This window comes from Numida meleagris, chromosome Z (assembly GCF_002078875.1).
Source record: "Numida meleagris isolate 19003 breed g44 Domestic line chromosome Z, NumMel1.0, whole genome shotgun sequence".
NCBI classification, from domain to species: domain Eukaryota; kingdom Metazoa; phylum Chordata; class Aves; order Galliformes; family Numididae; genus Numida; species Numida meleagris.
In genome coordinates, this window is record NC_034438.1 from 27,478,759 (window position 1) to 27,503,905 (window position 25,147).

General features: G+C 40.6%; 1 protein-coding gene across 6 annotated transcripts in view; it reads right to left on the reverse strand.

Annotated features, from left to right (window-relative positions):
* GLIS3 (GLIS family zinc finger 3) overlaps positions 1 to 25,147 on the reverse strand; it is a 165,006-nt gene that overhangs the window by 111,406 nt on the left and 28,453 nt on the right. For all 6 annotated transcript variants that reach the window (XM_021381305.1, XM_021381301.1, XM_021381304.1 and 3 more), the window contains exons 2-3: positions 7,806 to 8,013; positions 303 to 1,428 (exon numbers count right to left, since the gene is read on the reverse strand). In XM_021381305.1, the coding sequence (XP_021236980.1) occupies positions 303 to 1,428; positions 7,806 to 8,013 (1,334 nt within the window). The remainder of the gene's footprint in view (positions 1 to 302; positions 1,429 to 7,805; positions 8,014 to 25,147) is intronic.

Here is a 25,147-nt window from a genome sequence, read left to right on the forward strand (position 1 = left end):
CCATGCAGTTCCAGAGACTGATGATACTTAAGCTTCACTTTTTGAAGTTAACCATCTCATTTCTGCAGTCAAAACTTTTTTTAAATTAAGAAAAGAAGCTGTTGAACCTTATCTGTCAGTACACACCATTTCAAAGAATACCCTCCCTTTCTATCTAGATGGAAAGATGGAGCAGACCTTCATTCATACAGACTACCTAAAAAAACCCCACAGCATTACCTATGAGAAGCAGAATTACAATTTTTGAGCGTTCTTGCGAGTAATAGTCTTTTAAGGGTAAGAGAGGCAGAATTCAGACTTACCGTGCATTTGTTTGGCTTCTCTCCTGAGTGGACTCTCATGTGAATCAGCAGTTTATACCTTGCATTAAATGGCTTGAGCCTTCTTGGACAGCCTGCCCAGAAGCATGTGAAGTCTTCTCCCTTCCTCTGGTCTATATGAATCTTCTCAATGTGCCGCACAAGTTCTTCTTGCTGGTCATATAGCATGTTGCAATCAATCCAGCGACAGCCATGTTTGCCATTAAAATCATCCAGGTCTCCATCTTCTTCGAGCTGTGGGTCTGGGGCAGAAGGAGGCAGGGGCAGAGGGTACATGTGACCAGGGAGGCTGTGAGGAAGCTGGTGCTGGTGAGCATGGTATGGTGGTGGGGGCCCTTCTAGAGTAGGTGGCAGCAGTGGGGGTGGAGGAGGCCTATCAATAGTATGACCTGAGAAGTCATCCAGCTGTTCATTTTTCAGGGCACCCACTGCTTGGCTGTCCATGGGAAACATGCCCTGCTGGATCACCATGTTAGTCATCATGTCTGTCTGCAGGCTGACTTGCTCCAGCTGCTGCATTCGCTGGTACTCACCAGCCCCATTCTCAACAAACTCTGGGAAGGCAATGTTGCAATTCGCCATGAGAAGGCCTTTCTGGTAAGCTGGAACAGAGCAGTTTTGGGGTATACAGCTGCCTCTCACTCCCAGAAAATGTCCATAGACCTCAGGCTGTGGGGAAGCATTAGCTGGCGAAGTCCTGGAGCTGTTGATGTAGGCCACTAAAGAAGTAGGGGATGTACGAATGATTGTACTGAAGTCAATCCCAATGCCGTCGGACAGAGGAGATAGAGAGAGTGCTTTCTTTTTGGAGTGGGCAGATTGAGACTGGGAGGAGGAATGACAAGCACTAGGGTTAGGGGAATGGCTATTTTCCATGCCAAATATGTTGGATGGTAATGGGTTAGATATGCAGTTACTGGACACAGATGTTGCAGGTGGAAAATTTAGTAAGTTCCCCAGCACACTGCCATTTTGTAAACCTCGACCAAGTGGAAGAGAATGAAGTATCCCATATCCATGTGACCACTCTTGCTTAATAGTCAAAGCAAACTGACTTTCTGACAAGCTTGATGTTGTAGAGTCCAGAGACTTGTGCGACAACAGTGACCTGGAACAAAGGCATAATAAACTAAGTAAGCAGTTAGACACTTAAAACAGTACAAATTTAATGTGTGTGTACTGCTGTAGAGTAGTTCTTCCATCTTCACACACACTTTAAACTAAAGAAAAGCAATGAATGAGATAAGTTGTTCTTAATTTCAAGTACTCACATTTCTGCATTCTCCATTAATGTACGAGCAGGCATACACAATATATATGTAAAAAGACACTTAAGAATTGAACTTTAAAACTTAATTTTTTTGAAAAGTTCATGTAAGTGTAAATGGGTTTTGAGTGTCTGAAGCCAAAGCACTATGCTCCTGCCTTGTGTGAAACTCACTGATATGAGATGACTGTCCATTATTATTGCTAGCAAAGAAAGGGAAGAAAAATGAATAAAGAATAAATGTTTAACTGTTATGACTGTGCCAACCATAATTCATATAAATATTATTCTTTACAGAAATAGAACATGATTATATAGATTATATCTAACTTTAGAAAACAAACAAAATACATTAATAATGTAGAAGAACTAGCTGAAAGGGTTTATTTAATTTTATTTTGTGATGTACTTCTTTCCAAGTCAGTAGTTATTTTTCTTTCATAAAAGTGTAATCTTGCAGTTATCATCGGCCTGTCAAAGAAAGATTAAGAAACTTGTTTATGTTGCAAATGTCCTCCAGGTACTTAAAAAAAAGCTCTTGACAATATTTCTTTCTACAGAAAGGTCTAACAAGGAAACACACAGAAAAGTAGATTTGTCTTTGTGATTCAATTCCGTATATTGGCAGCCTTGAACTTCCTATGAGCCAGTGGTGCCCGTGGTGTCATCAATATGTTTATTAGTATTTTTGAGGTGCTCTAACAGTAGCGAGAACCAGGTATGTATCCAGATAAACCTGGAGATCTCACAAACAACAAAAAAGTCTGTATTTTGGGAGCTAAGTCCTGGATTTATTATTTTTACAATATTCTTTTGAAAAAGCACAGAATTTCAGTGGTAGTCCAAGTACATAGGAAATCAGGCTTCTCTTCTGAAATGCATTTTTGAAGGTAGACAAATCACTTAGTCACTGTTTTTCATCTTCTCACATGATAAACAACATACACAATAGTTTCTCCTATCATACAAAGATTTCAGGAGGTCAAATTAACTTAACAATTGACCGCTAGTAAGGTGTAATGGGTACTGTAAATACTAGGTATTTAAAAATATTTCTTAAATTACTAAGTAAACAGTACATCAAATATTTACATGCAGTAATCCAAAGAAACAGTCATGCAGACAAGGAATAATGTACTCTTATTTAGAAAGGTAAGATACTGCAGTCAGTTATTTATAATGTTTTTACTTCATAATTTTATATTACTACGTATTTGCAATTTAAAGAACAAAAACTATGAACCATGAAGAAACAGATCTCAATTCTTTCTTGATAAGCAGAAATAAATCCCATCTCTTTCTTGCTACATACACAGTTACAGCAATCATGTTTACAGAAAAAATTCTACCTACTTCACTATCTTCTTATTAGGTAAGCAAGTTTTGATCCTACTCAGGATAAGTAATATTGCTGTTGCTTCTGAGTTCTGCATGATTTTCTTACAGACTCTGCTTCAGGAGATAAGGTTCCATGAGAGAAGGATCCATTAGACACTTCTGTTAAGGGTCATAGATGCATATCATGTCTGCACCACAGCTCTTACTGAATTAACTGCAACTTTAGTGGAGATATGTGAAACCACCTAACTTTAGAATTATTGGTAGGTGAGGCCAGGGATCAACATCAGTCAACACAAGAGAGCACTAACAGGGGAGCTACCTCCTCTGGCCAACTCCCTCTACAATTTTAGTTTCCTGTAATATCATATGGTATAGAATATTCCTTTGGCCAGTTTGGGTCAGCTGCCCTGGTTCTGCCACCTCTCAGCTCCCTGTTCACCCCAGCTGCCATACTGGCAGGGTACTGTAAGAAGCTGAAACTTACACTGGCTCTGTACAGCACTGCTCAGCAACAACTAATAAAGCATTGGTGTGTTATCAACATTGTTGTTCTCCCAAATCCAAAATATATAATCATACCAGCCACTATGTAGAAGATTAACTATATCCCTACTGAAACCAGGATAATATCCACCCCTTACTCCATACCATTTGCATCAAACTCATTTCCCATGCTTTCCCATACACTCAGTCAATCACTACCCTTCCTCTCTTTTGACATAAATTCCTCAAAATCGTTGAATTCACTTAGTCTGTGACTTTGGACTCCATCTGTCATTACAGTCATTTACACCAAAAGAGATGGCGTGTGTTGTTAGACCACTGTATGCTAAATCTAGTTTGTGTTCCATCACCACTGCACTTGTCTCGTTCTATCATGGTTGCACTTTGCTCACTTCCATCAAAATCCACTCTTCACTCCAGGTGACTCTTGCAATAATTCTACTGATATTGCATATAGCAACCACAGTAGTGATGACATGCAGCATTATATAGTAAATAAAGTCACACAATTTGCTGTTGTCACCCAACATTAAACCCCTCTGAGGTACACACTGGGTATTCCCATCTTTCCACATTACCCATCAATTGCATTCAGGTCTTGCCTTTGCTCAAGGCAGGAATAACTTCATTCCTTTCCAAAGCACATAAGACTTCTGATCAGGCAGGGCCAGCTTGATTAAGCAGATCAATGAGTATTGACTAACCAGGTAGCTTTTGCTAAATTTGTATCCCAGTGTTTAAATGCCTCAGCACCAATTGCTGTCAAAGTAGTCTTTTAACAGTCCATTGTATTGCTTGATTTTCTAAGAGGCTGGTGCATAACAGGGGATAAAATATACCCACTCAATGCCATGTTGTTTGGCCCAGGTGTCTCTAAGGTTATTTCAGAAATGAGTCTGACTCAATTCTTTCTAGGGTTACATGTCACCAGAAGACTTGCTTTTCAAGCCTGGGATAGTATTTCAGGTGGTGGCATGGGGCATGGAGGATGTTTCCAGATATCCGGTGGTAGCTTCCACAGTTTTTAGAACATAGCGCTTGCTGTGGTGGATTTGTGGGAATGTGATACATTCCACCTGCCAGGCCTCCCCATATTTATATTTCAGCCATCGTCCTCCATACCAAAGAGGCTTTATCCACTTGGCATGTTTGATTGCAGTACATATTTCCCCTTCATGAATAACCTGTGCAATAGTGTCCATGGTCAATTCCACCTCTCAGTCACAAGCCCATCTATATATTCCATCTTTTCCTTGTTGGCCTGAAGTGTTATGGGCCCACTGAGCTAGAAACAGTTCATCCTCACGTTGCCAGTCCAGATCTACCTGTGCCACTTGTATTCTAGCAGCCCAATCCATCTGCTGGTTGTTTTGATGTTCTTCAGTGGCATGACTCTTGTGTACGTGCGCATTTAGTGACATACCTTTACAACCATGTTCTCTACCTGGGCAGCCATATCTTTCTGCAATGCAGCAGCCCAGATGGGTTTACCTCTGCACTGCCGTTGTTCTACTTCCATTGCTGTAAACATCTCTCCAGGCCATCTCCCACTATCCATGAGTCAGCGTGGTGGCAGAACATGATCCATTTTTCTCATTCAGCAATATCTAAAGCCAGCTGGATGGCCTTCACTTCAGCAAATTGGCTCAATTCACCTTCTCTGTCAGCATTTTCTGCAACTTGTCACATAGGACTTCAGACTGCAGCCTTCCACCTCCAGTGCTTTCCTATGATATGACAGTTCCATCAGTGAACAAGGTACATTGCTTCTCACCCTGGCAATTTACTATACAGCGGGGCCTCTTCAGCATGCATCATCTTCTCCTCTAATGATATTCCAAAATTTTTGCCTTTGGGTTAGTCCATGATCACTTCCAAGATTACAGGGTAACTGGGGTTTCATACTAAAGCTTGAATTCTGTGACCAGTGTGGCTCATTTACCCCACAAAGCATCAGTTGCATGACGTGTGGTGGGGACCCTCCCTTTGAACATCCAGCCCAGCACAGGCAGTTGGAGTATCAAGAGCAGTTGTTCTTCCGTACTAAAGCACATCAGTTCCAAAGCAGATCAGAAGCCTTCATATGCTGCCAATATCTCTTTTTCAGTTGAGTGCAGAGGGCCTCAGATGCTCTACATCCCCAACCCCAGAACACTAGAGCATGACCTTGAGACTCTAATGGTGCTTTCAACAGGAGGCTCCAGGTGGGACATTCTCACTACCTGCAGTGTAGACCAATTTTTTTTCACATCTTGGCTGCCCAGACTGGCCTAAGGGCTACTGCATGAACTATCTTCTGTTTAATTTGTTTTAAGGCTTGCTGTTGCTTAGGCATTCATGTGAAATTATTCTTCTTCCTCACCACTTAATAGAAAGGGCTTACAGTCAGACTGCAATCTGGAATATGAATTCTCCAAAACTCCAGAATGCCTAAGAAAGGTTGTGCTTCTTTTTTTTTCCTACCTGGGAGAAACATATCTAGTTTCTACATCACATCCATAGGGATCTGATGACATCCAAAATAACTGACTCCTCTGAAAAGGTGTGTGGGAAACTCAAAAAATATGAATATTTTATCTCTTTTGCTCTATATACAAAAATCTGATATTAACTGTAGTAAACTACAGTTTAGCAAACTTTCCCTGCTTGTTCCCATCAGTAAAAATCAAGACAAGTCATTTTGTTTTGGGTCAATCATTACAAGAACTAGGCACAGTTCATGATGTATCCTGAAAAGCACAATATAGAGAAGGCTTTCAGCCTGTAGCAGACTCTGAAGTTAGTTTAAGCAACCAGCTTAGGCAAATGCAGTTTAATACTAAAATAATAATAATAAAAAAAATTGTTTACACAATCTGTGAATTAAAATCTAACTTGAAACTTGTTTTGCCCTAAATTGAGGGGAATTTTGCTGAAATAGACTTTCTTTGTATGACAAACTGATTTTATAAAGTCTTCATTGATAAATCATTAAAAGAGACTCTAGAAACACTAGAGCCTGAATTTAGATGGAGTTTCAACTTCAGTTCACCCTTAGTAAATGTTTCTTTAAAATAAAAACATATAACTCAGTGTTGACATAGTACACACAGACATACATTCACACAAATATAACAAACCCTACAGCTGCACTTAAAACTTCTGAGTATTAAGTAGGTAATAATACTCTAATGATATTTACATTCTATCATTTCTATTCTGCCATAAAGACATGTTTCTGGAGCTGTAATTTTTTATTAGCTTAGCAGTGAATGGTTTTCCCTGGCATAACTATAAAGGAAGCACAATTCGTTTTCTAAATTGTCCCAGAGGACTCAGTTTTCACTGCTGAAGAGACATAAATAGAACATAGCAGAATATCTCAAGATAGAAGAGACCCACAAGGATCATCCAGTCCAACGTGTCCCAAAATACTACTGATCATAGCAAGGTTTTCTTCCAGTTAATAACAGTTCTAATTATTTCGAGACCATTCCTTAGCTTACAATAAAGTGATACAGTAAAATGTAAATTGTTTAGAGAATAAGGAATCTTTTGTGAACAAGGACAGTTACATTTTAGGCTCAGGAGGCAACTACTGTTCAAGTCACATCTACAGAATCGGGTATGTAGTTTCTGACATAATACACAGGATTATTTTTTCACTATATTTTTAATTAAAGTATAGGGATGTGCTTACTGTACCTGTATGGAGGCTGTCTAAACAACTGTTTTTCCCTTCGTTCATACAATAAGCCTATTGTACTCATAGATATAATCTCAAAATTTATTGGAGCATTTAAAAATGAAAAGCTTAACTTATGCTGTTAACTGCTAGTTCAGTGCAGGTAGGGAACAACTGATATGATTAATGTAATGATTCAAATGATTTGAAAGAAAAGGTAGTTGATGAGAGGAAAGAAAGGTTAGTGGGGGATTAAAGTTATTTTATCAGACATTATTGTCACTTGGTCTGCATCAGCATAACACTCTTAATGTTAGAGTAAGCTCAAAACACATAACTGCCCAAGAAGATGTAACATTTAGAGTATTTCTACTTTAAATCTCCTCAATAGTTTCAGTCTCTGGCTTTTATTTTTTTTTCTATACACAAATATGCTTAAGTGATTATAAAAGCATTCATCTAAGAAAAAAAACCTATCGAGCACAGAAAAGTTCTAGCCACATTTCCTCCTTGATATGAATGATCCAAACTACTGTGATTACAGCTTTAAATTATGTTGAATTAAATTTTCCATGGTGTAACAGAGCTACATTTACACCATTATAAGTATCAGAAGGGTTGCATTTAAATGATAGGAAAATTTAAAAAAAAATTAAAAAAACCCCTCTTCTTTAAGTAAGTACTGAAAAGAAAAAAATTAACTCAGGACCTTGTATCTGATGCAGGAATACTCAGGCTGGGAGCATCCATAGAACTCTGTAAGTGAGAGCTGATCTGGTTGCATGCTGTGGAAACTCGATTAGCAGGAGGCGAAACAGGTCCCGGCTGCTGAACTGTCATGGGACTGCTGGTGATTACTAGATTGTTGCAGCTGCTTTTTCCAATGGACTTGCACTGGGCTCCATAACCAAGACCTCCTAAAAGCAAACAAGGCAGGTTAGTATTCATCTCCCATGGGCACATACTGTGGTCACAGAACTCACACTGTTTGTACAACAGGAATAGTGACTGGAACTGCGTATCTTCAGAGGAGAATAAAATAGAGGTTCAACACAAGCATTTTGCAAACCCCTCCAAACACAAAAAGCAGTGCTCCAGATAAGATTTGATAAATTATGCACATTTAAAACATATTCATAGAATCACAGAATGGCCTGGATTGAGAAGAACATCCAAGATCGTCTAGTTTCCACAACCCCTGCCATGGGCAGGGTCACCAACCACTAGACCAGGCTGCCCAGAGCCACATCCAGCCTGGCCTTGAATGCCTCCGGGGACGGGGCATCCACAACCTCTCTGCGCAACCTGTTCCAGTGCATCACCACCCTCTGTGTGAAAAACTTCCTCCTAATATCTAACCTAAATCTCCCCTGTCTCAGTTTAAAACCATTGCCCCTTGTCCTATCACTATCCACCTCTGTAAACAGTTGTACCCCTTCCTGTTTATACGCTCCCTTCAAGTACTGGAAGGCCACAATGAGGTCTCCCCGGAGCCTTCTCTTCTCCAAACTAAACAAACCCAGTTCCCTCAACCTTTCTTCATAGGAGAGGTGCTCCAGCCCTCTGATCATCTTGGTCGCCCTCCTCTGGACCCATTCCAAGAGCTCTGCATCCTTCTTGTGCTGGGGGCCCTGGGCCTGGATGCAGTACTCCAGATGGGGCCTCAGAAGAGCTGAGTAGAGGGGAACCACCACCTCCCTCTCCCTGCTGACCACTCCTCTTTTAATGCAGCCCAGAACATAGTTGGCCTTCTGGGCTGCAACTGCACACTGCTGGCTCATGTCCAGCTTCTCGTCCATCAGGAGCCCCAAGTCCTTCTCCACAGCGCTACTATCAAGGAGTTCTTCCCCCAGTCTGTATAAATACCTGGGATTGCCCTGGCCCAAGTGCAGCACCCTGCACTTGGCCTTGTTGAACCTCATTAGGTTCTCATGGGCCCACTTGTCCAGCCTGTCCAGGTCCCTCTGGATGGCTTCCCTTCCTTCCAGTGTATCGACTGCACCGCTCAGTTTGGTGTCATCTGCAAACTTGCTGAGGGTGCACTCGATTCCACTGTCTATGTCATTGATAAAGATGTTGAAGAGCACCGGTCCCAAGACCAACCTTGAGGGACACCACTCGTGACCAGCCTCCAACCTGACATAGAACCATTAATCACAACCCTTTGTCTGTGTCCTGCTAACCAGTTCTTAGTCCACCGAACAGTCCATCCTTCAAATCCATACCTCTCCAATTCAGAGAGAAGGATGTGGTGAGGGACCACGTCAAAGGCTTTGCAGCAGTCCAGGTAGATGACATCCATCGCCCTTCCCCTGTCCACTGATGCCATCACTCTATCATAGAAGGCCACCAGATTGGTCAGGCAAGATCTGCCCTGCCCTTAGAGAAGCCATGCTGACTGTCTCAGATCACCTCTTCATATCATGTGTGCCTTAACATGCAAACATATTGAAGTACATGAACTAAAAAACAGGTATCATTGATAAACACCAGAAAAAACACCACTGAAACACTCTGGGAGCAAGATCAGTTCTCAACTGAGGGACTGCCAAATCTTAACAGATCTTTCTCTGTGGAATAAGAGAGAGAACAAAAGGAGGTTGCAGGAAAACCACCTTATTTTGTGCAAAACCTCACAGCTCTAAGAAACTGGAAGTCATTCCATCACTCCTACCACTAGCTATCAAAAAAGGAAGGGGACTACAGGTATGCATGCAAATTGCTACCCCTGCAATAGGTCTGGTGTGGCAAAACACACAAGCTGCAGTTTTCCTGGCAGAAAAGAGCTACAGCTGGGAACTCACATTCCTCAGAGCCTGGGGAGAGGACTTTTAGCTGGATCAGAAAAGCATCCTGGACTTCCATTAGAAGGCCACAATCTGCCCTTAACCACTGCTGCCATGACTCAAAATTGATGCCTGTTACACAGTAGCATGGGACAATTAAATAGGAGTAGCTGGCAAGCGAGACACAACTGCAAAACATTCCATGTACACTGTGATCTGACTTAGGTGGTTTAATTCCCCTGAATTGAAACACATAAAAATGGGAAAGTTAAAATCTGGGACATGATATGGGAGTGGCTGGATACTGGAAATAAATAATTAGATAATTATTTCCATCATATTTGGAAATAAATAATTAGAAAATTCTCATTTCTAGCAGCTTCTCTGTGTTCAGACTACTTCCCAGAGAAGGATAGCAGTATCAGTACAAACAGTGAAAAGTACTTCAAGAATTTAAGCAGGTTTTTTTTTCCAATTAAATCTACTTTTGACTTGGTTGTACAACTCATTCATTCTTCATAACAGTTTTCAAATGGCTTGAGAACTCCATAAAGAAGTACATAAAGACGCTCATAGCCCTCATACTCACAGGAAGGAGATGGGTTTATCTTAAAATTCTATTATTTACTGTAGGAATGTAGCTTCTATTTTTAAAAAAGAAAATAAAACCTGTTTTGGAGGTCTGTACTTTCCCAATTTCTTCTTCTCTTTGGCTAACCACTGATTTCTCACATGCATGTAAGGAGTACATACATGATCCTCAGACCACTGGGATCCAAACTGTCCTTTAAAGATTTTAGAAGCTGACCACATGATATACTGCCAAAATGTACTTCTTGGGATGAAATATGTCGGTACTTTTTAACAAATACAAGTTACTCATTGCTACTATTTATAAACGTAAGTTAAGAATATTGCATCCCGTTGAAAAATTAAGCATAAGGAAAGACAGCAACATTTAGGAACCTAAATTGTAATTTAACTAGAAGGACTGGAAACTTCCAAGGGGAAACATGTAAGTAGAATTCCTTGTTCTGCACTTAACTTCATTTGGGGTACCAGAAATGCAGCTTTTAGGCTTTGTGGGACTACTCTGTTTTTTGCCAAAAATGTTCAATTAAATCAAAAGAATAAGAGAAGGCATTTTATTTTCTTTCCTGTGCAGTAATATGCATTTTGAACTCATTACAGCTGAATCAGTGTGTTACTCAGTAGTTGCTCTCACAATGTTAGAGAGTGCAAAAAGGAAACCAGCCAGCGTAACTATTAAGCGAAAAGTGTAAGCTGATCCTAGTAATAATATGAGTGCTTCCTCATCTTATTTTAGCATTACACATTCACATCACATAAAACACACAATGCTACACAATATACTTGTATATGTGTGCACATTATGTTCAGTCAGCCATTTTTTAGAAAGGTATGGTCATTATCTAGAAACAAATACTTTCTGTGTCAAAGCATTTGTAAGGCAGTGAAGCATGCTAGAATAACATAGAAAACTGCACCTGCAGCCCAGAAGGCCAACTGCATCCTGGATTGCATCAAGAGAAGCACGACCAGCAGGTTGAGGGAGGTGATTCTGCTGCTCTGCTCTCATGACACCCCACCTCGAGTACTGCATCCAGTTCTGGATTCCCCAACACAAGAAGGACATGGACCTATTGGAGCAGGTCCAGAGGAGGGCCACAAAGATGATAGGGGGCTAGAACACCTCCCCCGCAGAGGCAGGCTGAGAGAGCTGGGGCTCTTTGGACTGGAGAATAGAAAGCTCCAGGAGACCTTCTGATACCTGAAATGGGGCCTACAAGAAAGCTGGGAAGAGACTTTTTATAAGGGCATGTAGCAACAGGACAAGGGAAAATGGCTTTAAACTGGAAGCGGGTAGATTTAGACTAGATATTAGGAAGAAATTCTTTACTGTGAGGGTGATCAAGGCCAGTGTGGATGGGGCTTTGGGCAACCTGATCTAGTGGAAGGCATCCCTGCCTATAGCAGGGGGTGCTGGACCTAGATGATCCCTTCCAACCCAAACTATTCTATGATTGTATGAAAATTCAACTGTTTTTAACACTGAAACATAGTTTGGAAGCTTGTAGGGTTGACTGCCTAGATAAGATAGCAAACTACTATTTAACATCAAAAAAGCTGTTCTGATTATTCCCTAGATAACAACCTCATGCACTTCACACAAAAGCCACTTTCTACAAGCTTTTAGGGTAACTATAATAACTAGTTTATCATAGCCAGGAAATCAAAAGTCTATGTACTTGTCTGATTTTCATTTGGGAACAGGTTAACCTGGTCCATTCAAATGACAGTCTGCAAACACAAAATTAGATCTTGAGCTTCTTGGAATGTGGATATCAGAAAAAAAAATCCCCCCCAAAAAATCAGAAAAGGCAGTAATGCCAATCCAGTACTGTTATGATTGAAACTGTATTCTCAATACATCCAATTTTCCCTTGTAGTTAGAGGTTTTGCTCTTATTATCAGTGCATAAACAGCTCTCTCAGTGATGCTCAGGATGAAAGCCAAAGATAGTCTGTTCACCTGTCATTGAAATGGAAAAATGGGAAACAGTACTGAGGAGAGATTTTATTTCTGGGATGACAGACAGAACTAGTATAGAACTCTGGCCCTAATAAACATTTGCCAAAGCATTTCTCTGATTCAGAAGCAGAATGAAAAGTTTTTATTCCTTATGTCATTGATAAGCATTTGTTTTTATGGGGAAAAATGACAATTCTTCCAATTAAAAGGAAAAGAGAGAAAGAATCAAGAAAGAATCGATCATCAGCTCCCACCATTCAGAGACTGTGAAGTAAAAGACTAGTGCTAGCAAAGTCATAACATTTTATCAACAGTTTTACAGAGGTGTATATGTGCTAAAAGACCACCATTAATATCTGTGTCCTGCAGATCACCATGCAGTATTAATTTAATGTGCCGCAAGCAGACAATCACAGGTGCATTGAGCTAAGCCAGAGCACAAGATACAAGGCTTATGCTGGCTTTGACTCAGCTGCAGGAGTACAGACCACATCTGAATCAGCATAAAGTTAAACGGGAGTAGCACGGATGCTTGAGATTGCTGGTAAAAGGTAAGCTGTCATAAAATTGTGACTCCCATCTTCAAGAAGGGCTGGAAAGATGATCCTGGTAGCTACAGACTTATCAGTCTCACCTCGGTGCCAGAGAAGGTTGTGGAACGGATAATCTCAGGATACATTGTGGATCAGTTAAAGGTCAACCAGGGGATCAGGCCCAGTCAGCATGGGTTTATGAATGCTAGATCCTGTTTGACAAACCTGATTTCGTTCTATGACAAGGTGATCCGCTTAGTGGATGAAGGCAAGGCTGTAGATGTGGTCTACCTGGACTTCAGTAAGGCCTGTGACACTATCCCCCACAGCACCCTTGTGGAGAAGCTGGCTGCCCATGGTTTGGATGGGCACATGCTCTGCTGGGTGAAAAACTGGCTGGATGGCCGGGCCCAGAGAGTTGTGGTCAATGGAGTTAAATCCAGATGGTGGCCAGTCACAAGTGGTGTCCCCCAGGGCTCGGTACTTGGGCCTCTTCTATTCAACATCTTTATCAATGATCTTGATGAGGGGATTGAGTGCACCCTCAGTAAGTTTGCAGACGACACCAAGTTGGGAGGGAGTGTTGATCTGCCGGAGGGTAGAAAGGCACTACAGAGGGACCTGGATAGACTGCATCAATGGGCCAATGCAAACCGTGTGAGTTTCAATAGGGCCAAGTGTCAGGTCCTGCATTTTGATCACAACAACTGCAGGCAACCCTACAGGCTTGGGGAGGAGTGGCTGGAAAGCTGCCTGATGGAAAGGGATCTTGGTGTGCTGATGGACAGTCAGCTGAATATGAGCTAACAGTGTGCCCAGGTGGCCAAGAAGGCCAGTGGCATCCTGGCTTATATCAGGAATGGTGTGGTGAGCAGGTCTAGGGAAGTCATCCTGCCCCTCGGCACTGGTGAGGCCCCACTTTGAGTACCACGTTCAGTTTTGGGCACCTTGATACAGAAAGGACATTGAGGTGCTGGAGCAGGTCCAAAGAAGGGCAGCAAGGCTTGTGAAGGGCTTGGAGAATATGCCCTATGAGGAGAGACTGCAGGAACTGGGGCTGTTTAGTCTGAGGAAGAGGAGCCTGAGGGGAGACCTTCTTGCTCTCTTCAAATACCTGAAAGGTGATTGCAGTGAGAGCGGGGCTGGTCCCTTCTCACTGATGACAGGACAAGGGGAAATGGCCTCAAGTTGCGCCAGGGGAGGTTTAGGTTGGATATCAGGAAAAACTTCTTTACAGAAAGGGTTGTTAAGCACTGGAACAGGCTCCCCAGGGAGGTGGTTGAGTCACCATCCCTGAATGTGTTTAAAAACTGTTTGGATGTGGTGCGCGGGGACATGATTTAGCAGTTGGTTGTTAGAGCAGTATGGTTAGGTTGTGGTTGGACTTGATGATCTTGAAGGTCCTTTCCAACCTGAACAATTCTATGATTCTATGATTCTATGAAAACGTGCTCAAAAGTTTTGAATAAACTTGACCAGGCAGAATGATCAGGTCCTTTATGCACATTTGGCATGATATACACACACTGCTAGAGGAGCCCTCAGTCCTGAAGCCTAAAAAGTTTGGGTCAGTGGAAGGGCAACTAGGAACTCCTTAATGTCTTGAATTCATGTAAACTGAGATGAATGGGAAACTCCTTGGAGGATATCGGAAGGTTCTGACTGACACTAGAGATTCTGAGAAAAATACATGGAACCAATATTTCAAATGATCAAAATTATTGATTTCTTTTCTTATACACAAAGATTTAAATCAGGAGATAGTTTAATAAAGGCAACAGTATTGCAAAATAGAATAGGAGAAGGAATCAAGCCCAAACTGCATGACAGGAAGAGCTGCAGATGATTAGCACATCATTTATTCCAAATAAACATATTACAGTTAAATAAAAACTGCTGTTTATCAATAACTAACAGTAATAGATAACAAGTATAAACAGTAAAAATATTTTATGGAAATACTTTAATCAATTTATTTCCTCATTCCTTGGTTTGCCTATTTTCCTTATTTATTCTCTATAGTTGGTTAATAGGTAAGCTTCACTCATCCTTGACATGCAAAACTATTTCACCACAAAACTTCTGAGAAACGTTCAAAGAATAAAGAAAAATATAATTAGTTTAATTTAGGTACACTGGTTTTCATTTTAATTCATGTAACTGTCATACTTTTTGGAGACAGAGTCCAAAATGAAGTTTCTATGTAAACACATAATAATACTGATTGAAAAAAAATCAGTTTCTTTACCTGCTTCTCCAAGGGTAGTAACAACAAAAGTAGTAACCTGTTAGTTCTGCCAAGTAACAGTTGTTATACAATGAAACTGCTTCATCTAACCTTTGTAATTGTAAACTATGGTTCCCATGTATAAATGGTAATACAATAAAAACATACATCAGCAAAAAATAAGTGCAGCCAGCAGTCAGATGGAGGTGATTCTTCTCCTCTCCTCTGCTCTCATCAGACTCAGTCTGGAGTACAGCATACTATTTTGGGTCCCCAGCACAAAAAAAGACATGGATCTGGTAGAGCGGGTCCAGAGGAGGCCACAAATATCATTAGAGGGCTGAAGAACCTCTCCTGCAAGGAGATGCTGGGAGAGCTGGGGAGAGCCTGGAGAAGACAAGATTCTGGGGAGACATTATTGTGGCCTTTCATATTTATAAAGGGGACTCATAGGAAAGATGGAAAAGACTTTTTACCAGCACCTGTCGTGACAGGACCAGGAACAATAGTTTTAATTTGAAAGAGAGTACATTTAGACTCAACATAAGGAATGAAGGTAGCAAGACACTGACACAGGTTGCCCAGAGACATCGTGGATGCCCCATACCTGGATGGGTTCGAAGTTGGGTTGGAGGGGCCTTTGAGTAGCCTGATCTAGTGAAAGATGCCCCTGTCTATTGCAGGGGAGTTGGAACAGGATGATCTTTAAGGATGCCTTGAGCCTTGTAGGTGAGCCACATAAAATTCCATCAAAGTTATGTTGAGTCTGAATAACTTTTATGTGGAACACAATCTGCAAATCATCACAGTACAAGGAAATTACTAAACCACTACCCTTCTTATAAAACAAACAAACAAAAAACGCCTCTATGTTTTCAACCAAACCTCCTGGATTTGACCTTAGCTGACAATTTACTTAACACTTAGAACTAGCACTGCCTTGTTAGTAAGAAATTTCCTCTAAAACCTCATGCAGTGACCGCTCTGAACAGTGAGATAGAAACACCACTATTCTGACTGGTATTGCAATTCCCAGGTGTGTAACTATTTGCAGATGCTTAATCTCCACAATCAAGAAAAATAAGCTAGAGGAAATACACTGAACAGAATTATATGGCCACGTTGTATTATGAGAAAATATTACATATGCACTGTGAAAGCTCTTCATGCTTTGAACCTTGTAAAGGCAGTTTCTTTACTATCAGAGCATGCTTTGTAAATTAGCTTGCACTAATTTCCAGTGTTATTTGCCATTCATTGTATGAAGTAATCAAGCATGTACTTTCAGAAACTCTACTGTGAGACAAAAGAAACTGACAAAGCACAATTAAAAACAATGTCTCCCTTCAAGTGGAACCAGGGTAAAAAATTATCCAGAACTGACCAGTGAAAACAATACCTTGCAGGTAATTAACTCAGCTGGTTTAAAGCAGACAGAGATGAGATCACCTATGGAACAATTTAACCATGCAATTTAATCAAATGAAAACAGTGGTCTCTTAATGGCTAAACTAAGAATATATTATGAAACAGTTAGGTTCAGGAAAGTTCCAGGTGAAAACACATACTGTAAAACAAAGGTTTTCAATTAAAGACTTCTATAATATCTCAAAATAAATTGAAACAGTTTTATTTATGAAAAAAGCCTCCCATTTATTAAAAAGCTATCTTGAAAGCTGTTTTGTTTTCCTGTTTTGCATAGAATGTAGGAAGTTATCAGTTAACTACTGCACAAACCAGTAAATGTTTAACTGGATTAAAATATAAATGTTTTAGTTGTAATGGGTAACTCCTTACTTGTTATAAGTAGATTATTTTGTCCTGTCTCTTTTTCCTGAAAGGATTTCCTATATTCATACGCTTCTGATTTTGTCAGTGTTAGGACTGCATACAGTATGTGCTCTTCTACTACAGAAAACATACTACTCTACATCTTTGGTCTATGATTCTACTTCTCTATGGTGGGCATTACTCATACTAGCTTTAGTAAGTTTCCACCTACTAAACTTAGTCTGATCATTTAATCTGTCTTTCTGAAAAATGAATGTTTACAAGAGAATTGCAATGGAATTAGAGATAACACCATCTATTTTCAGTCCCTTTGGGAAAATATTCTTTGGATCTAACCTAAAAGAACAGAGATCATATGTCTGTATATGCATGAGAGCACAGACCGTTAGCTTCTTTTTCAAATGAATTGCAAGTGGCACTATTTAAGGGGAAAACAAAAAAAATACTATTGTTAAAACTTCCTGATACATTATGTATGGTATGACTCCAGATAAAATCTGTCGAGAAATACTTTGCCCATTAGGCAGTGTTGCACTTAACTGAAAAATAAAGCTGATTGATTTCAGCAGTGGTTTTGGAATACTTCTTCACTGATATCACCTGACAGCAATGAAGAATTATCATGTACTAATGAATCACCACAAAGACACTACAAAGCAGGATTAGGCAACCATTACCTGGATGAAACACTTTTGGAAAGAATTAATTTACTTTCAACTTCTGTAAAATCTGCACTAAATTAGAAGGGAAATATGTCTCCCTATTGAAGAACAACCAACTAAGAAAACACCTCAGAAAAACGATTCTCCAGATCCTGTAACACTTCATCTCCCACAAAAACTTCCTTCTTATACTTGTTCAACCCTCAGTAAATTGTTGTGCATTATTTCTTCCTATCAGAAATACATACTTACCATTTTTTCATTACAGTCCTGAAGTTCTTCCCCTATTTTTAATTAAGTGATGCTCAAATGAGATATTTTCTGTTATCTCCACATTCCTAGTGTTAGGAAAATGGTAGGTTCGAGCTTTGCTGTCAGTAACCATGTGCATGTGCAGAACACTACTGAAAAGACTTTTGAAGGAGTGCATCATTGGAACATCCCCCCTATCCACAACATATCCTTTGACTTCTTGCCAATATGTTCACCAGGCTATGCTTAGTGTCCAAACACTGCCTCACATGGAGACAGCCTTGTATGGATAGTGAGTAAAGTCAGGAACAGAGCTAGTGCCCATCCTTCCTCCATGTCCCAGGAGAAGAGATAGCCTTTCTCTCTTCTACCACTGAGACACATAGGTGCTAGCTCCATCCAGCAGAGCACCAAGGGTGAGGGGACACACCCAACTGGTTTAGACTTCCTTAACTCCAATGAATTATCACAGCCTAGCTCTAGGAAAGCCTGCCACCAGCTGCACAGAAGTCCTAACCAGAGCATACAAGAGCAAGGATGGCTCTTCCTACCTCTATCACAGGCCAGTTCTCACTCTTGGAATCATAACATATCAGTGCCTTTTATCCCATGATCCAGCACAAAACATCTTTTTGGAAAAAAAAAAAAAAAACATGCAGTAAAAGCTCTGTCAAGCATTAAAGTGCAGTCCCATGCAAATAACTCTTTCTAGATCTTTACAGATGGCCCAAACTTTTTAACCATTACTTCTCAGGAAAGTTAAGGAGAGAATTCTCTTCACGAGAATGAAACACACAAGCAGGAGGAAAAAAGAATAAACGCCAACCGGCTGAATAGTGACACTAAATAAGAACAGGTGGCAAATGTTAGCACAGAAAGAACTGTATAAACTGGCTCTTGGAGTACGCAAGTAGGAATGTAAGTGACTTCCAATAACATTCAGTTTGCTTTTGTTTCCCAGCTGAAGCCAATTGTCCAAGGATAACTAAACCATGCTTTTAAGAATTGCCTTGTCCCTGAGTTTCTGAGCAGTACAAAGAAGCAATTTTCTCTGTCTTTGCATTAAAAACAAGATACTGTTTAATGTTGTTACTCTTAAAATGATAATCTGAGAACTTTATCCTAGTTGTCAGTTTAACTAGGCAGAAATAACAAGCCCACATAACGTAAGTACTCTAGGAAGCTTTGTATTCAGCTAATTAGTTTAACTATTGCTTTCACGGTTCATTTAAAAGTTTCACGCTTCATTAAATACCAACGCATTTTACCACCTCAGAAAAACCTTTCAGTAAAAATACAACTGTCTTTTTAAGCAATAACCTTGTTAACTGATACATGCATTTCAAGCATGTCTATCAGACATCATCAAAATCTGAATTTCTGCAACTCAGTATCTCAAAGTGTTATGCAAATTTAATTCCATACAACAGGAAACTTTTTCTTCTGGCTGAAAAAAGCACTTTGAAAAAAAAAAATGGTTTTGATGCATGTTACTTTAATCATTTTAAAAGTTACGACACTGATCTCTGGTTGTTCCTCCTCCATGACAATCAACTCAAACATGACATGGTAGTAATGACTTTTCTATTTTTTGAAGTCCATAAGATAGAAACTCAGAAAGGTATGTCAATAAAGAAGTATAAAGACCAGAGATTATCTCTATTATAAAGATGTGCTTACATGTGTGGAATATGCATTTTCTCAATTCAGAATATATGAAATTATAAGAAATTACTCTTTCAGAGTCCACCTGCATGATTTCCATGACTTCTATGGAAATTTCTTCTACTGTTTTCTCAGTCTTGTTCTATGAAATGTATGGTCAGTAAAGGCATACCACAATAACGAAATGACAGCAGTTCTTTTTAAAAATCTTATATAAACTGACTTTCAGAGGAGGCCACTAGCAGGATTCTTCATGCTACAACCTATTTAGATTCCTTAAAAGCTGAAATGTTATTACATTATGATCCAAACAAAGCATTTCATTTGTCCTTCCACACTTATCCCTTCAAGTCAATGAGAGGCAAACCCTGAAAATTATACCAACAGCCACAAATATTTAAAATTGGTATTGTCACTACATGCTTCCACTCTTCTCAAAGCCTTCAATATTCTTCTTTTAATTTTATTATTTAATTAACCCAAGGCTTGGTAATTAATTGAAATTTCCCAGGTCCTTTGTTGCTGTGACCAAAAATAAAAGCTAAAAAAAACCCTCACTCCTCTAGTCAAAGTAAGTCCATCTACCTTCCAGAAAGCAAGGGTAGTAACAGGGAGGATTAAGGTCACTTTGATGGCTCAGATTCCACAAAGACAACTCCAGCTCATGCCTCGAGCTGTCATTCTTGTTAAAACTGATATCCAGAGAATTACATCTTAACGACAGTTTTGTAAAGAGGAGGCTCCTGAGTTTGCACTCTTTGGCATCCCAAGTAGGCTACTGAATAAGGTTTGACGTGAAGACACAGGAAACCATATTGGCGTACCAATGCAGTGGTGAGTACACGTGCCTGTAAGTGTTGGAAAAAATTGTTCATGGACAAAAGGATATAAAAGGCAAATGTATGTGCCTTTTGCTCTGAGCTGAAGCACCTTTGTTAATGGGCAGAAAAATATGCAAATGTCCTGATGGAAACTGAAATCTTTTTAATAAGCTCATGATCCCAGCTGTACATCTCTCCTCCACACCTCTACAAAATAAAGCAATACTTATATTCACATTAGCTTGATGGAGATAATGTGCTGTATAGGTAAGAATAAAATGCTCAAAACTGATGATGTAATTTTTTTGAAGACTTGATCCTGTTGACTTTCACTGAAATTAAATTCCCAAGTACAAACGTCTTTTTTATAAACAAAGCCTGAATATATAAGCTGCTTCAGTCATTTTTCAAACTCCCATCACACAGAATTTCGGTTATTCCTCTTCACAGAATTTAATGCCAGTTTCCCTAGTATTGTGGTGTGACTTTCATTGCATAAAGACTTGAAGTGCCTGGTGTTAATGTGAATAGTATATAAATCAGCACCTCTTACAGGCAGCCACAATTGATTTTCACTATTATTGGAATCTACACTCAGCTTTACTCATTGTTGAACTTCATTTAATGACAGCAAATATATTTGTTTTTAAGTAATTGTGAGATAGACTGCAAGCTGAAGACACAAAATAAAGCCACTTCCACTTCCATAATACTGCAGAAGACTAAACTATGCCAATGAAGAAGAGTTAAAAAGTAAATAACCAGAGAAATAGCTACAGCATTTTTTCCAATACAACTAGCTCCTCAAACAACATTAAATAATCAAGTTTGCACAAACAGATATGAATGCATATTGGCAGTCTGTGGTTGGCAGAGTTTTCACTGCCTAGATGTGGATGGCCAGACGTCCACCCAGCTGTTCTCTCACTTCCCTTCTTTAACATCACAGGGTCAGAAAGCAGGATGAAAAAGAGATGATGACAGTTTAATAAAGAAAGGAAAAGCTGTGCACAGAAGCAAAGCAAAAAACAAAAAGAAAAGATTTTTTCAATACTTTCCATCAGCAGGCAGATGTCCAGCCGCTTCATGGGAAGGAAAGCCTCAGTACACATAGCAGTCACCCAGGATGACAAATGCCATCACCATGAATGTCCCTGCATCCTCCCTCATTTTCTCAGCTTTTATTGTTGATGATGACATCAAATGGCATGTAATACCCCTCTTGTCAGTTTGGGCTGGTTGTCTTGGCTGCATCTCCTCTCAGCTTCTTGTCCATACCTACATCAGACTACTGGCATTTTTGGGGGGCAACAAATTGGAGAGGTAGCCTAGACACTTCAAGTACTGATGAGCAAGAGTCAGAACATTGGTGTGTTATCAACACTGTCTAGCCACAAATACAAAACACAGCACTATATGGGAATGCTATGAGGAAAATTAACTCCATCCTAGCCAGGCCCTGTACACTAGAATAAACCAAAGAGATGTCAGAGGACTGCTATGGGGGGAGGGGGGAGGGGGGGTGGCAAATGTGTGGGGAACCAGAGCAACAGGCTGAGGAGGGAAAGCACTGCTGAGAGAGTGTCTGGAATTCAGACATCCCTCCAGACTTCAAATTTACTTGCCAATAAATTGTTCAAAAAAGGAATGCTTTCCCATAGTGATTTTATTTTAAAATGTTGGAGGAAAAGGAACATTAAACACTGGATAGGCATTAAAAATCAAATGATCTAACCAAATAACACAGTTGCAACATTTCTTAAGGTTTTGCACACTGTATTTTAAGAAATGCAAGTCATTAGTTTCAAAACAAGGGATGCTGTACTGCTTTCGGGCAACAGCAAGAACTACAAATGTGAATACTTGACAACAGTGATAGGACAAGGCGTAATGGTTTTAAACTAAAAGAGAGAAGACTTAGATTTGATGTTAGGAATAAATTCTTTACTCAGATGGTGGTAAGGAACTGGAACAAATCGCCCAGAGAACCTTTGGATGCCCCATTCCTGAAGGCACTAAAGGCCAGGCTGGTTGGGACCCTGGTCAGCTTGATCTGGTGAGTGGCAACCCTGACCACGGCAGGGGGATGGAACTCAATGGTCTACGTCCCGTCCAATCCAAGACATTCTCCAGTTCTATGATTCTATATTGTCCTTTCTCTCTGAATAATACTTTAAAAGTCCATGTCTGCTTTTAAAGGACCGCTGCTCAAAGGTTTTTGATTTTTTTTCAACCAGCAGGTGCTTTAAAAAGGATGTTTTTCCCTGATAAACCCCAGCAAGGTGGAATCCTGAGGCTCAATCAACACTGCAAGCTGAGCTAAGGGTGCAGGCAGCTCATGAGTGATTCCGTTTCTTGATGCATTTCCTTTCCAGAAATTATATGGACTAAATCACTGCTTCTTCCCCTTCCTTCATCAGGTGGATGTGTAAGAAGAGTTTCTTGCCCAAGATGCTCTGAAACAGAGAGATAGCAGTGACTCTGCATCAAGCCAAACACAGATCGGGATGAAAATGTGTGAGGTAAATTGCTCATTCCCCAGGACTAAGTAGGACCTCAACCACAACCTGTTCTCTGGGCTATTCCAGGAGCACTTCAACTCCACACCAAGGATATGGGGACGGGCTGCAAGGTGACAATCTATCCCATCCAATTTTCAAAGAGAGCCAAAAGTTAGGATAATAACAATCTCACAGATAAATAGATGTTCAAAGGAAGTGTAAGACAGCAAGGAAAAAACTTAGAACAACTGCTCAAAGACCCTACAATTAATCACAGAATCATAATGGCTGGAAAAGACCTCTGAGGTCATCAAGTCCAACCATCAGCCCACCACCACCATGCTCACTAACCATGTCCCTGAGCACCACATCTCCACTGTACTTGAAAACCTCCACGGATGGTAACTCCCCCACCTCTCTGGGCAGCCGGTTCCAGAGCCTCATCACTGTCTGAGAGGAAGTTTTTCCTAATATTCAACTTGAATCTCCCATGGTGCAACTCAAGGCAATTACCTAATGTCATATCATTGCTACCTGGCAGAGGAGGCCAACTCCCACCTTGCTACAACCTCCTTTTAGGTCACTGTTGAGAGCGATGAGGTCTCCCCTGAGCCTTCTCTTCACCAGATTAAACAATCCCTGTTTCCTCAGCTGTTTCTCATAAGACTTGTGCTTCATATCCTTTTCAGCTTCATTGCCCTTCTCTGAACATGCTGTCTAACCTGCAAGGTAATTCCTTCTTAGTCTCCCAGGTGAATAGGCAGGAAGCGTATCTCCTGAGACTGTGACATTCAGCTTCAAATGGCTTAACAACAGTTAGAGACACTCCAAATTTGTCAACAAACACAAGGTGGTTAGATCCTTTTACAGTTTCTCCTGTCAAAAGTCAGATGCTGAAATACAGAAATCCTCAGAATTTTCTGTTTAAAGAAACAGTCAGGCTGTAAATTTTTGTTTCTAAGCACAGTCAGTTAGCTGTTCCATGGTCCCTATGGTATCTGATCCAAAATAAGTACCAGCTAGTTTTAACCTATTCTTTGGCCTATGTTAACAAGAGCAAAGTTTTCATCAAATTATTTGTGAAAAAAGTTCTCAGGTTTTTGTTTTATTTTCATTGTACAAGAATAAGTGCAACAGACTCCTAGCTTGGCAGAACAAATATCTGCTACACTCACAATTTGTTTAACTTCAGGTAAACCTGGAGCAGGTTGCCCAGCAGGGATGTGAATGCCCCCTCCCTGGTGGTGTTCAAGGCCAGGCTGGATGGGTCTTTGAGCAGCCTGGTCTAGAGGGAGGTGTCCCTGCCTATAGCAGGGGAGTTGGATGCTAGATGATCTTAAAGGTCTCTTCAAACAGAAACCATTCCATGATTTTACGTGAGTACCAACCAGGAATATGAAATACTACACATCCACACCTAAGAATGTATGGAAAACTGAACCATACTGCTTTTTATGACAGGTAACCATGTTTCACACACATGGGGCAAAAAAACAGCAACCCGTATATCTTTAACTCTGCTAGTTCTTAAATTAACAATTCATAAGCAGGCAACTATAAAGTATTCATGGCCATCTTTTGATCTTCTCTATGTTTTCTACTCTTCTAACTCTGATATGGTCATCACAAAATGTTCATATAGATCACTTCCTTGTTTTTAAAAGGCTTCAGCTTCCCTACTCCTACTGGCAACACCGTTTCTGATACAAGCCAGGATGCCATTGGCCTTCATGGACACCTGGGCACACTGCTGGCTCATGCTCAGCTGAGCATCGACCAATACCCCCAGGTCAGTTTCCTCCACACAACCATCCAGCCACTCCGCCCCAAGCCTGTAGCATTGCCTGGGGTTGTTGCAGCCAAAGTGCAGGACCCGGCACTTAGTCTTGCTGAACCTCATCCCATTGGCTTCAGCCCAGAGATCCAGCCTGTCCAGATCTCTCTGTAGGGCCTCTCTACCCCCAAGCAGATTGACACTTCCTGCCAGCTTGGTGTCGTCTGCAAACTTACTGAGGGTGCTCTCAATGCCCTCATCCAGGTCATCAATAAAGATATTGAAGAGGACAGGCCCCAGCACCGACCCCTGGGGAACACCGCTCGTGACCGGTCGCCAGCTGGATTTAACTCCATTAACCACCACTCTCTGGGCCCGGCCCTCTAGCCAGCTCCTTACCCAGCAAATAGCGTACCTGTCCAAGCCACGGGCTGCCAGTTTCTCCAGGAGAATACTGTGGGAGACAGTGCTGAAGGGTTTGCTGAA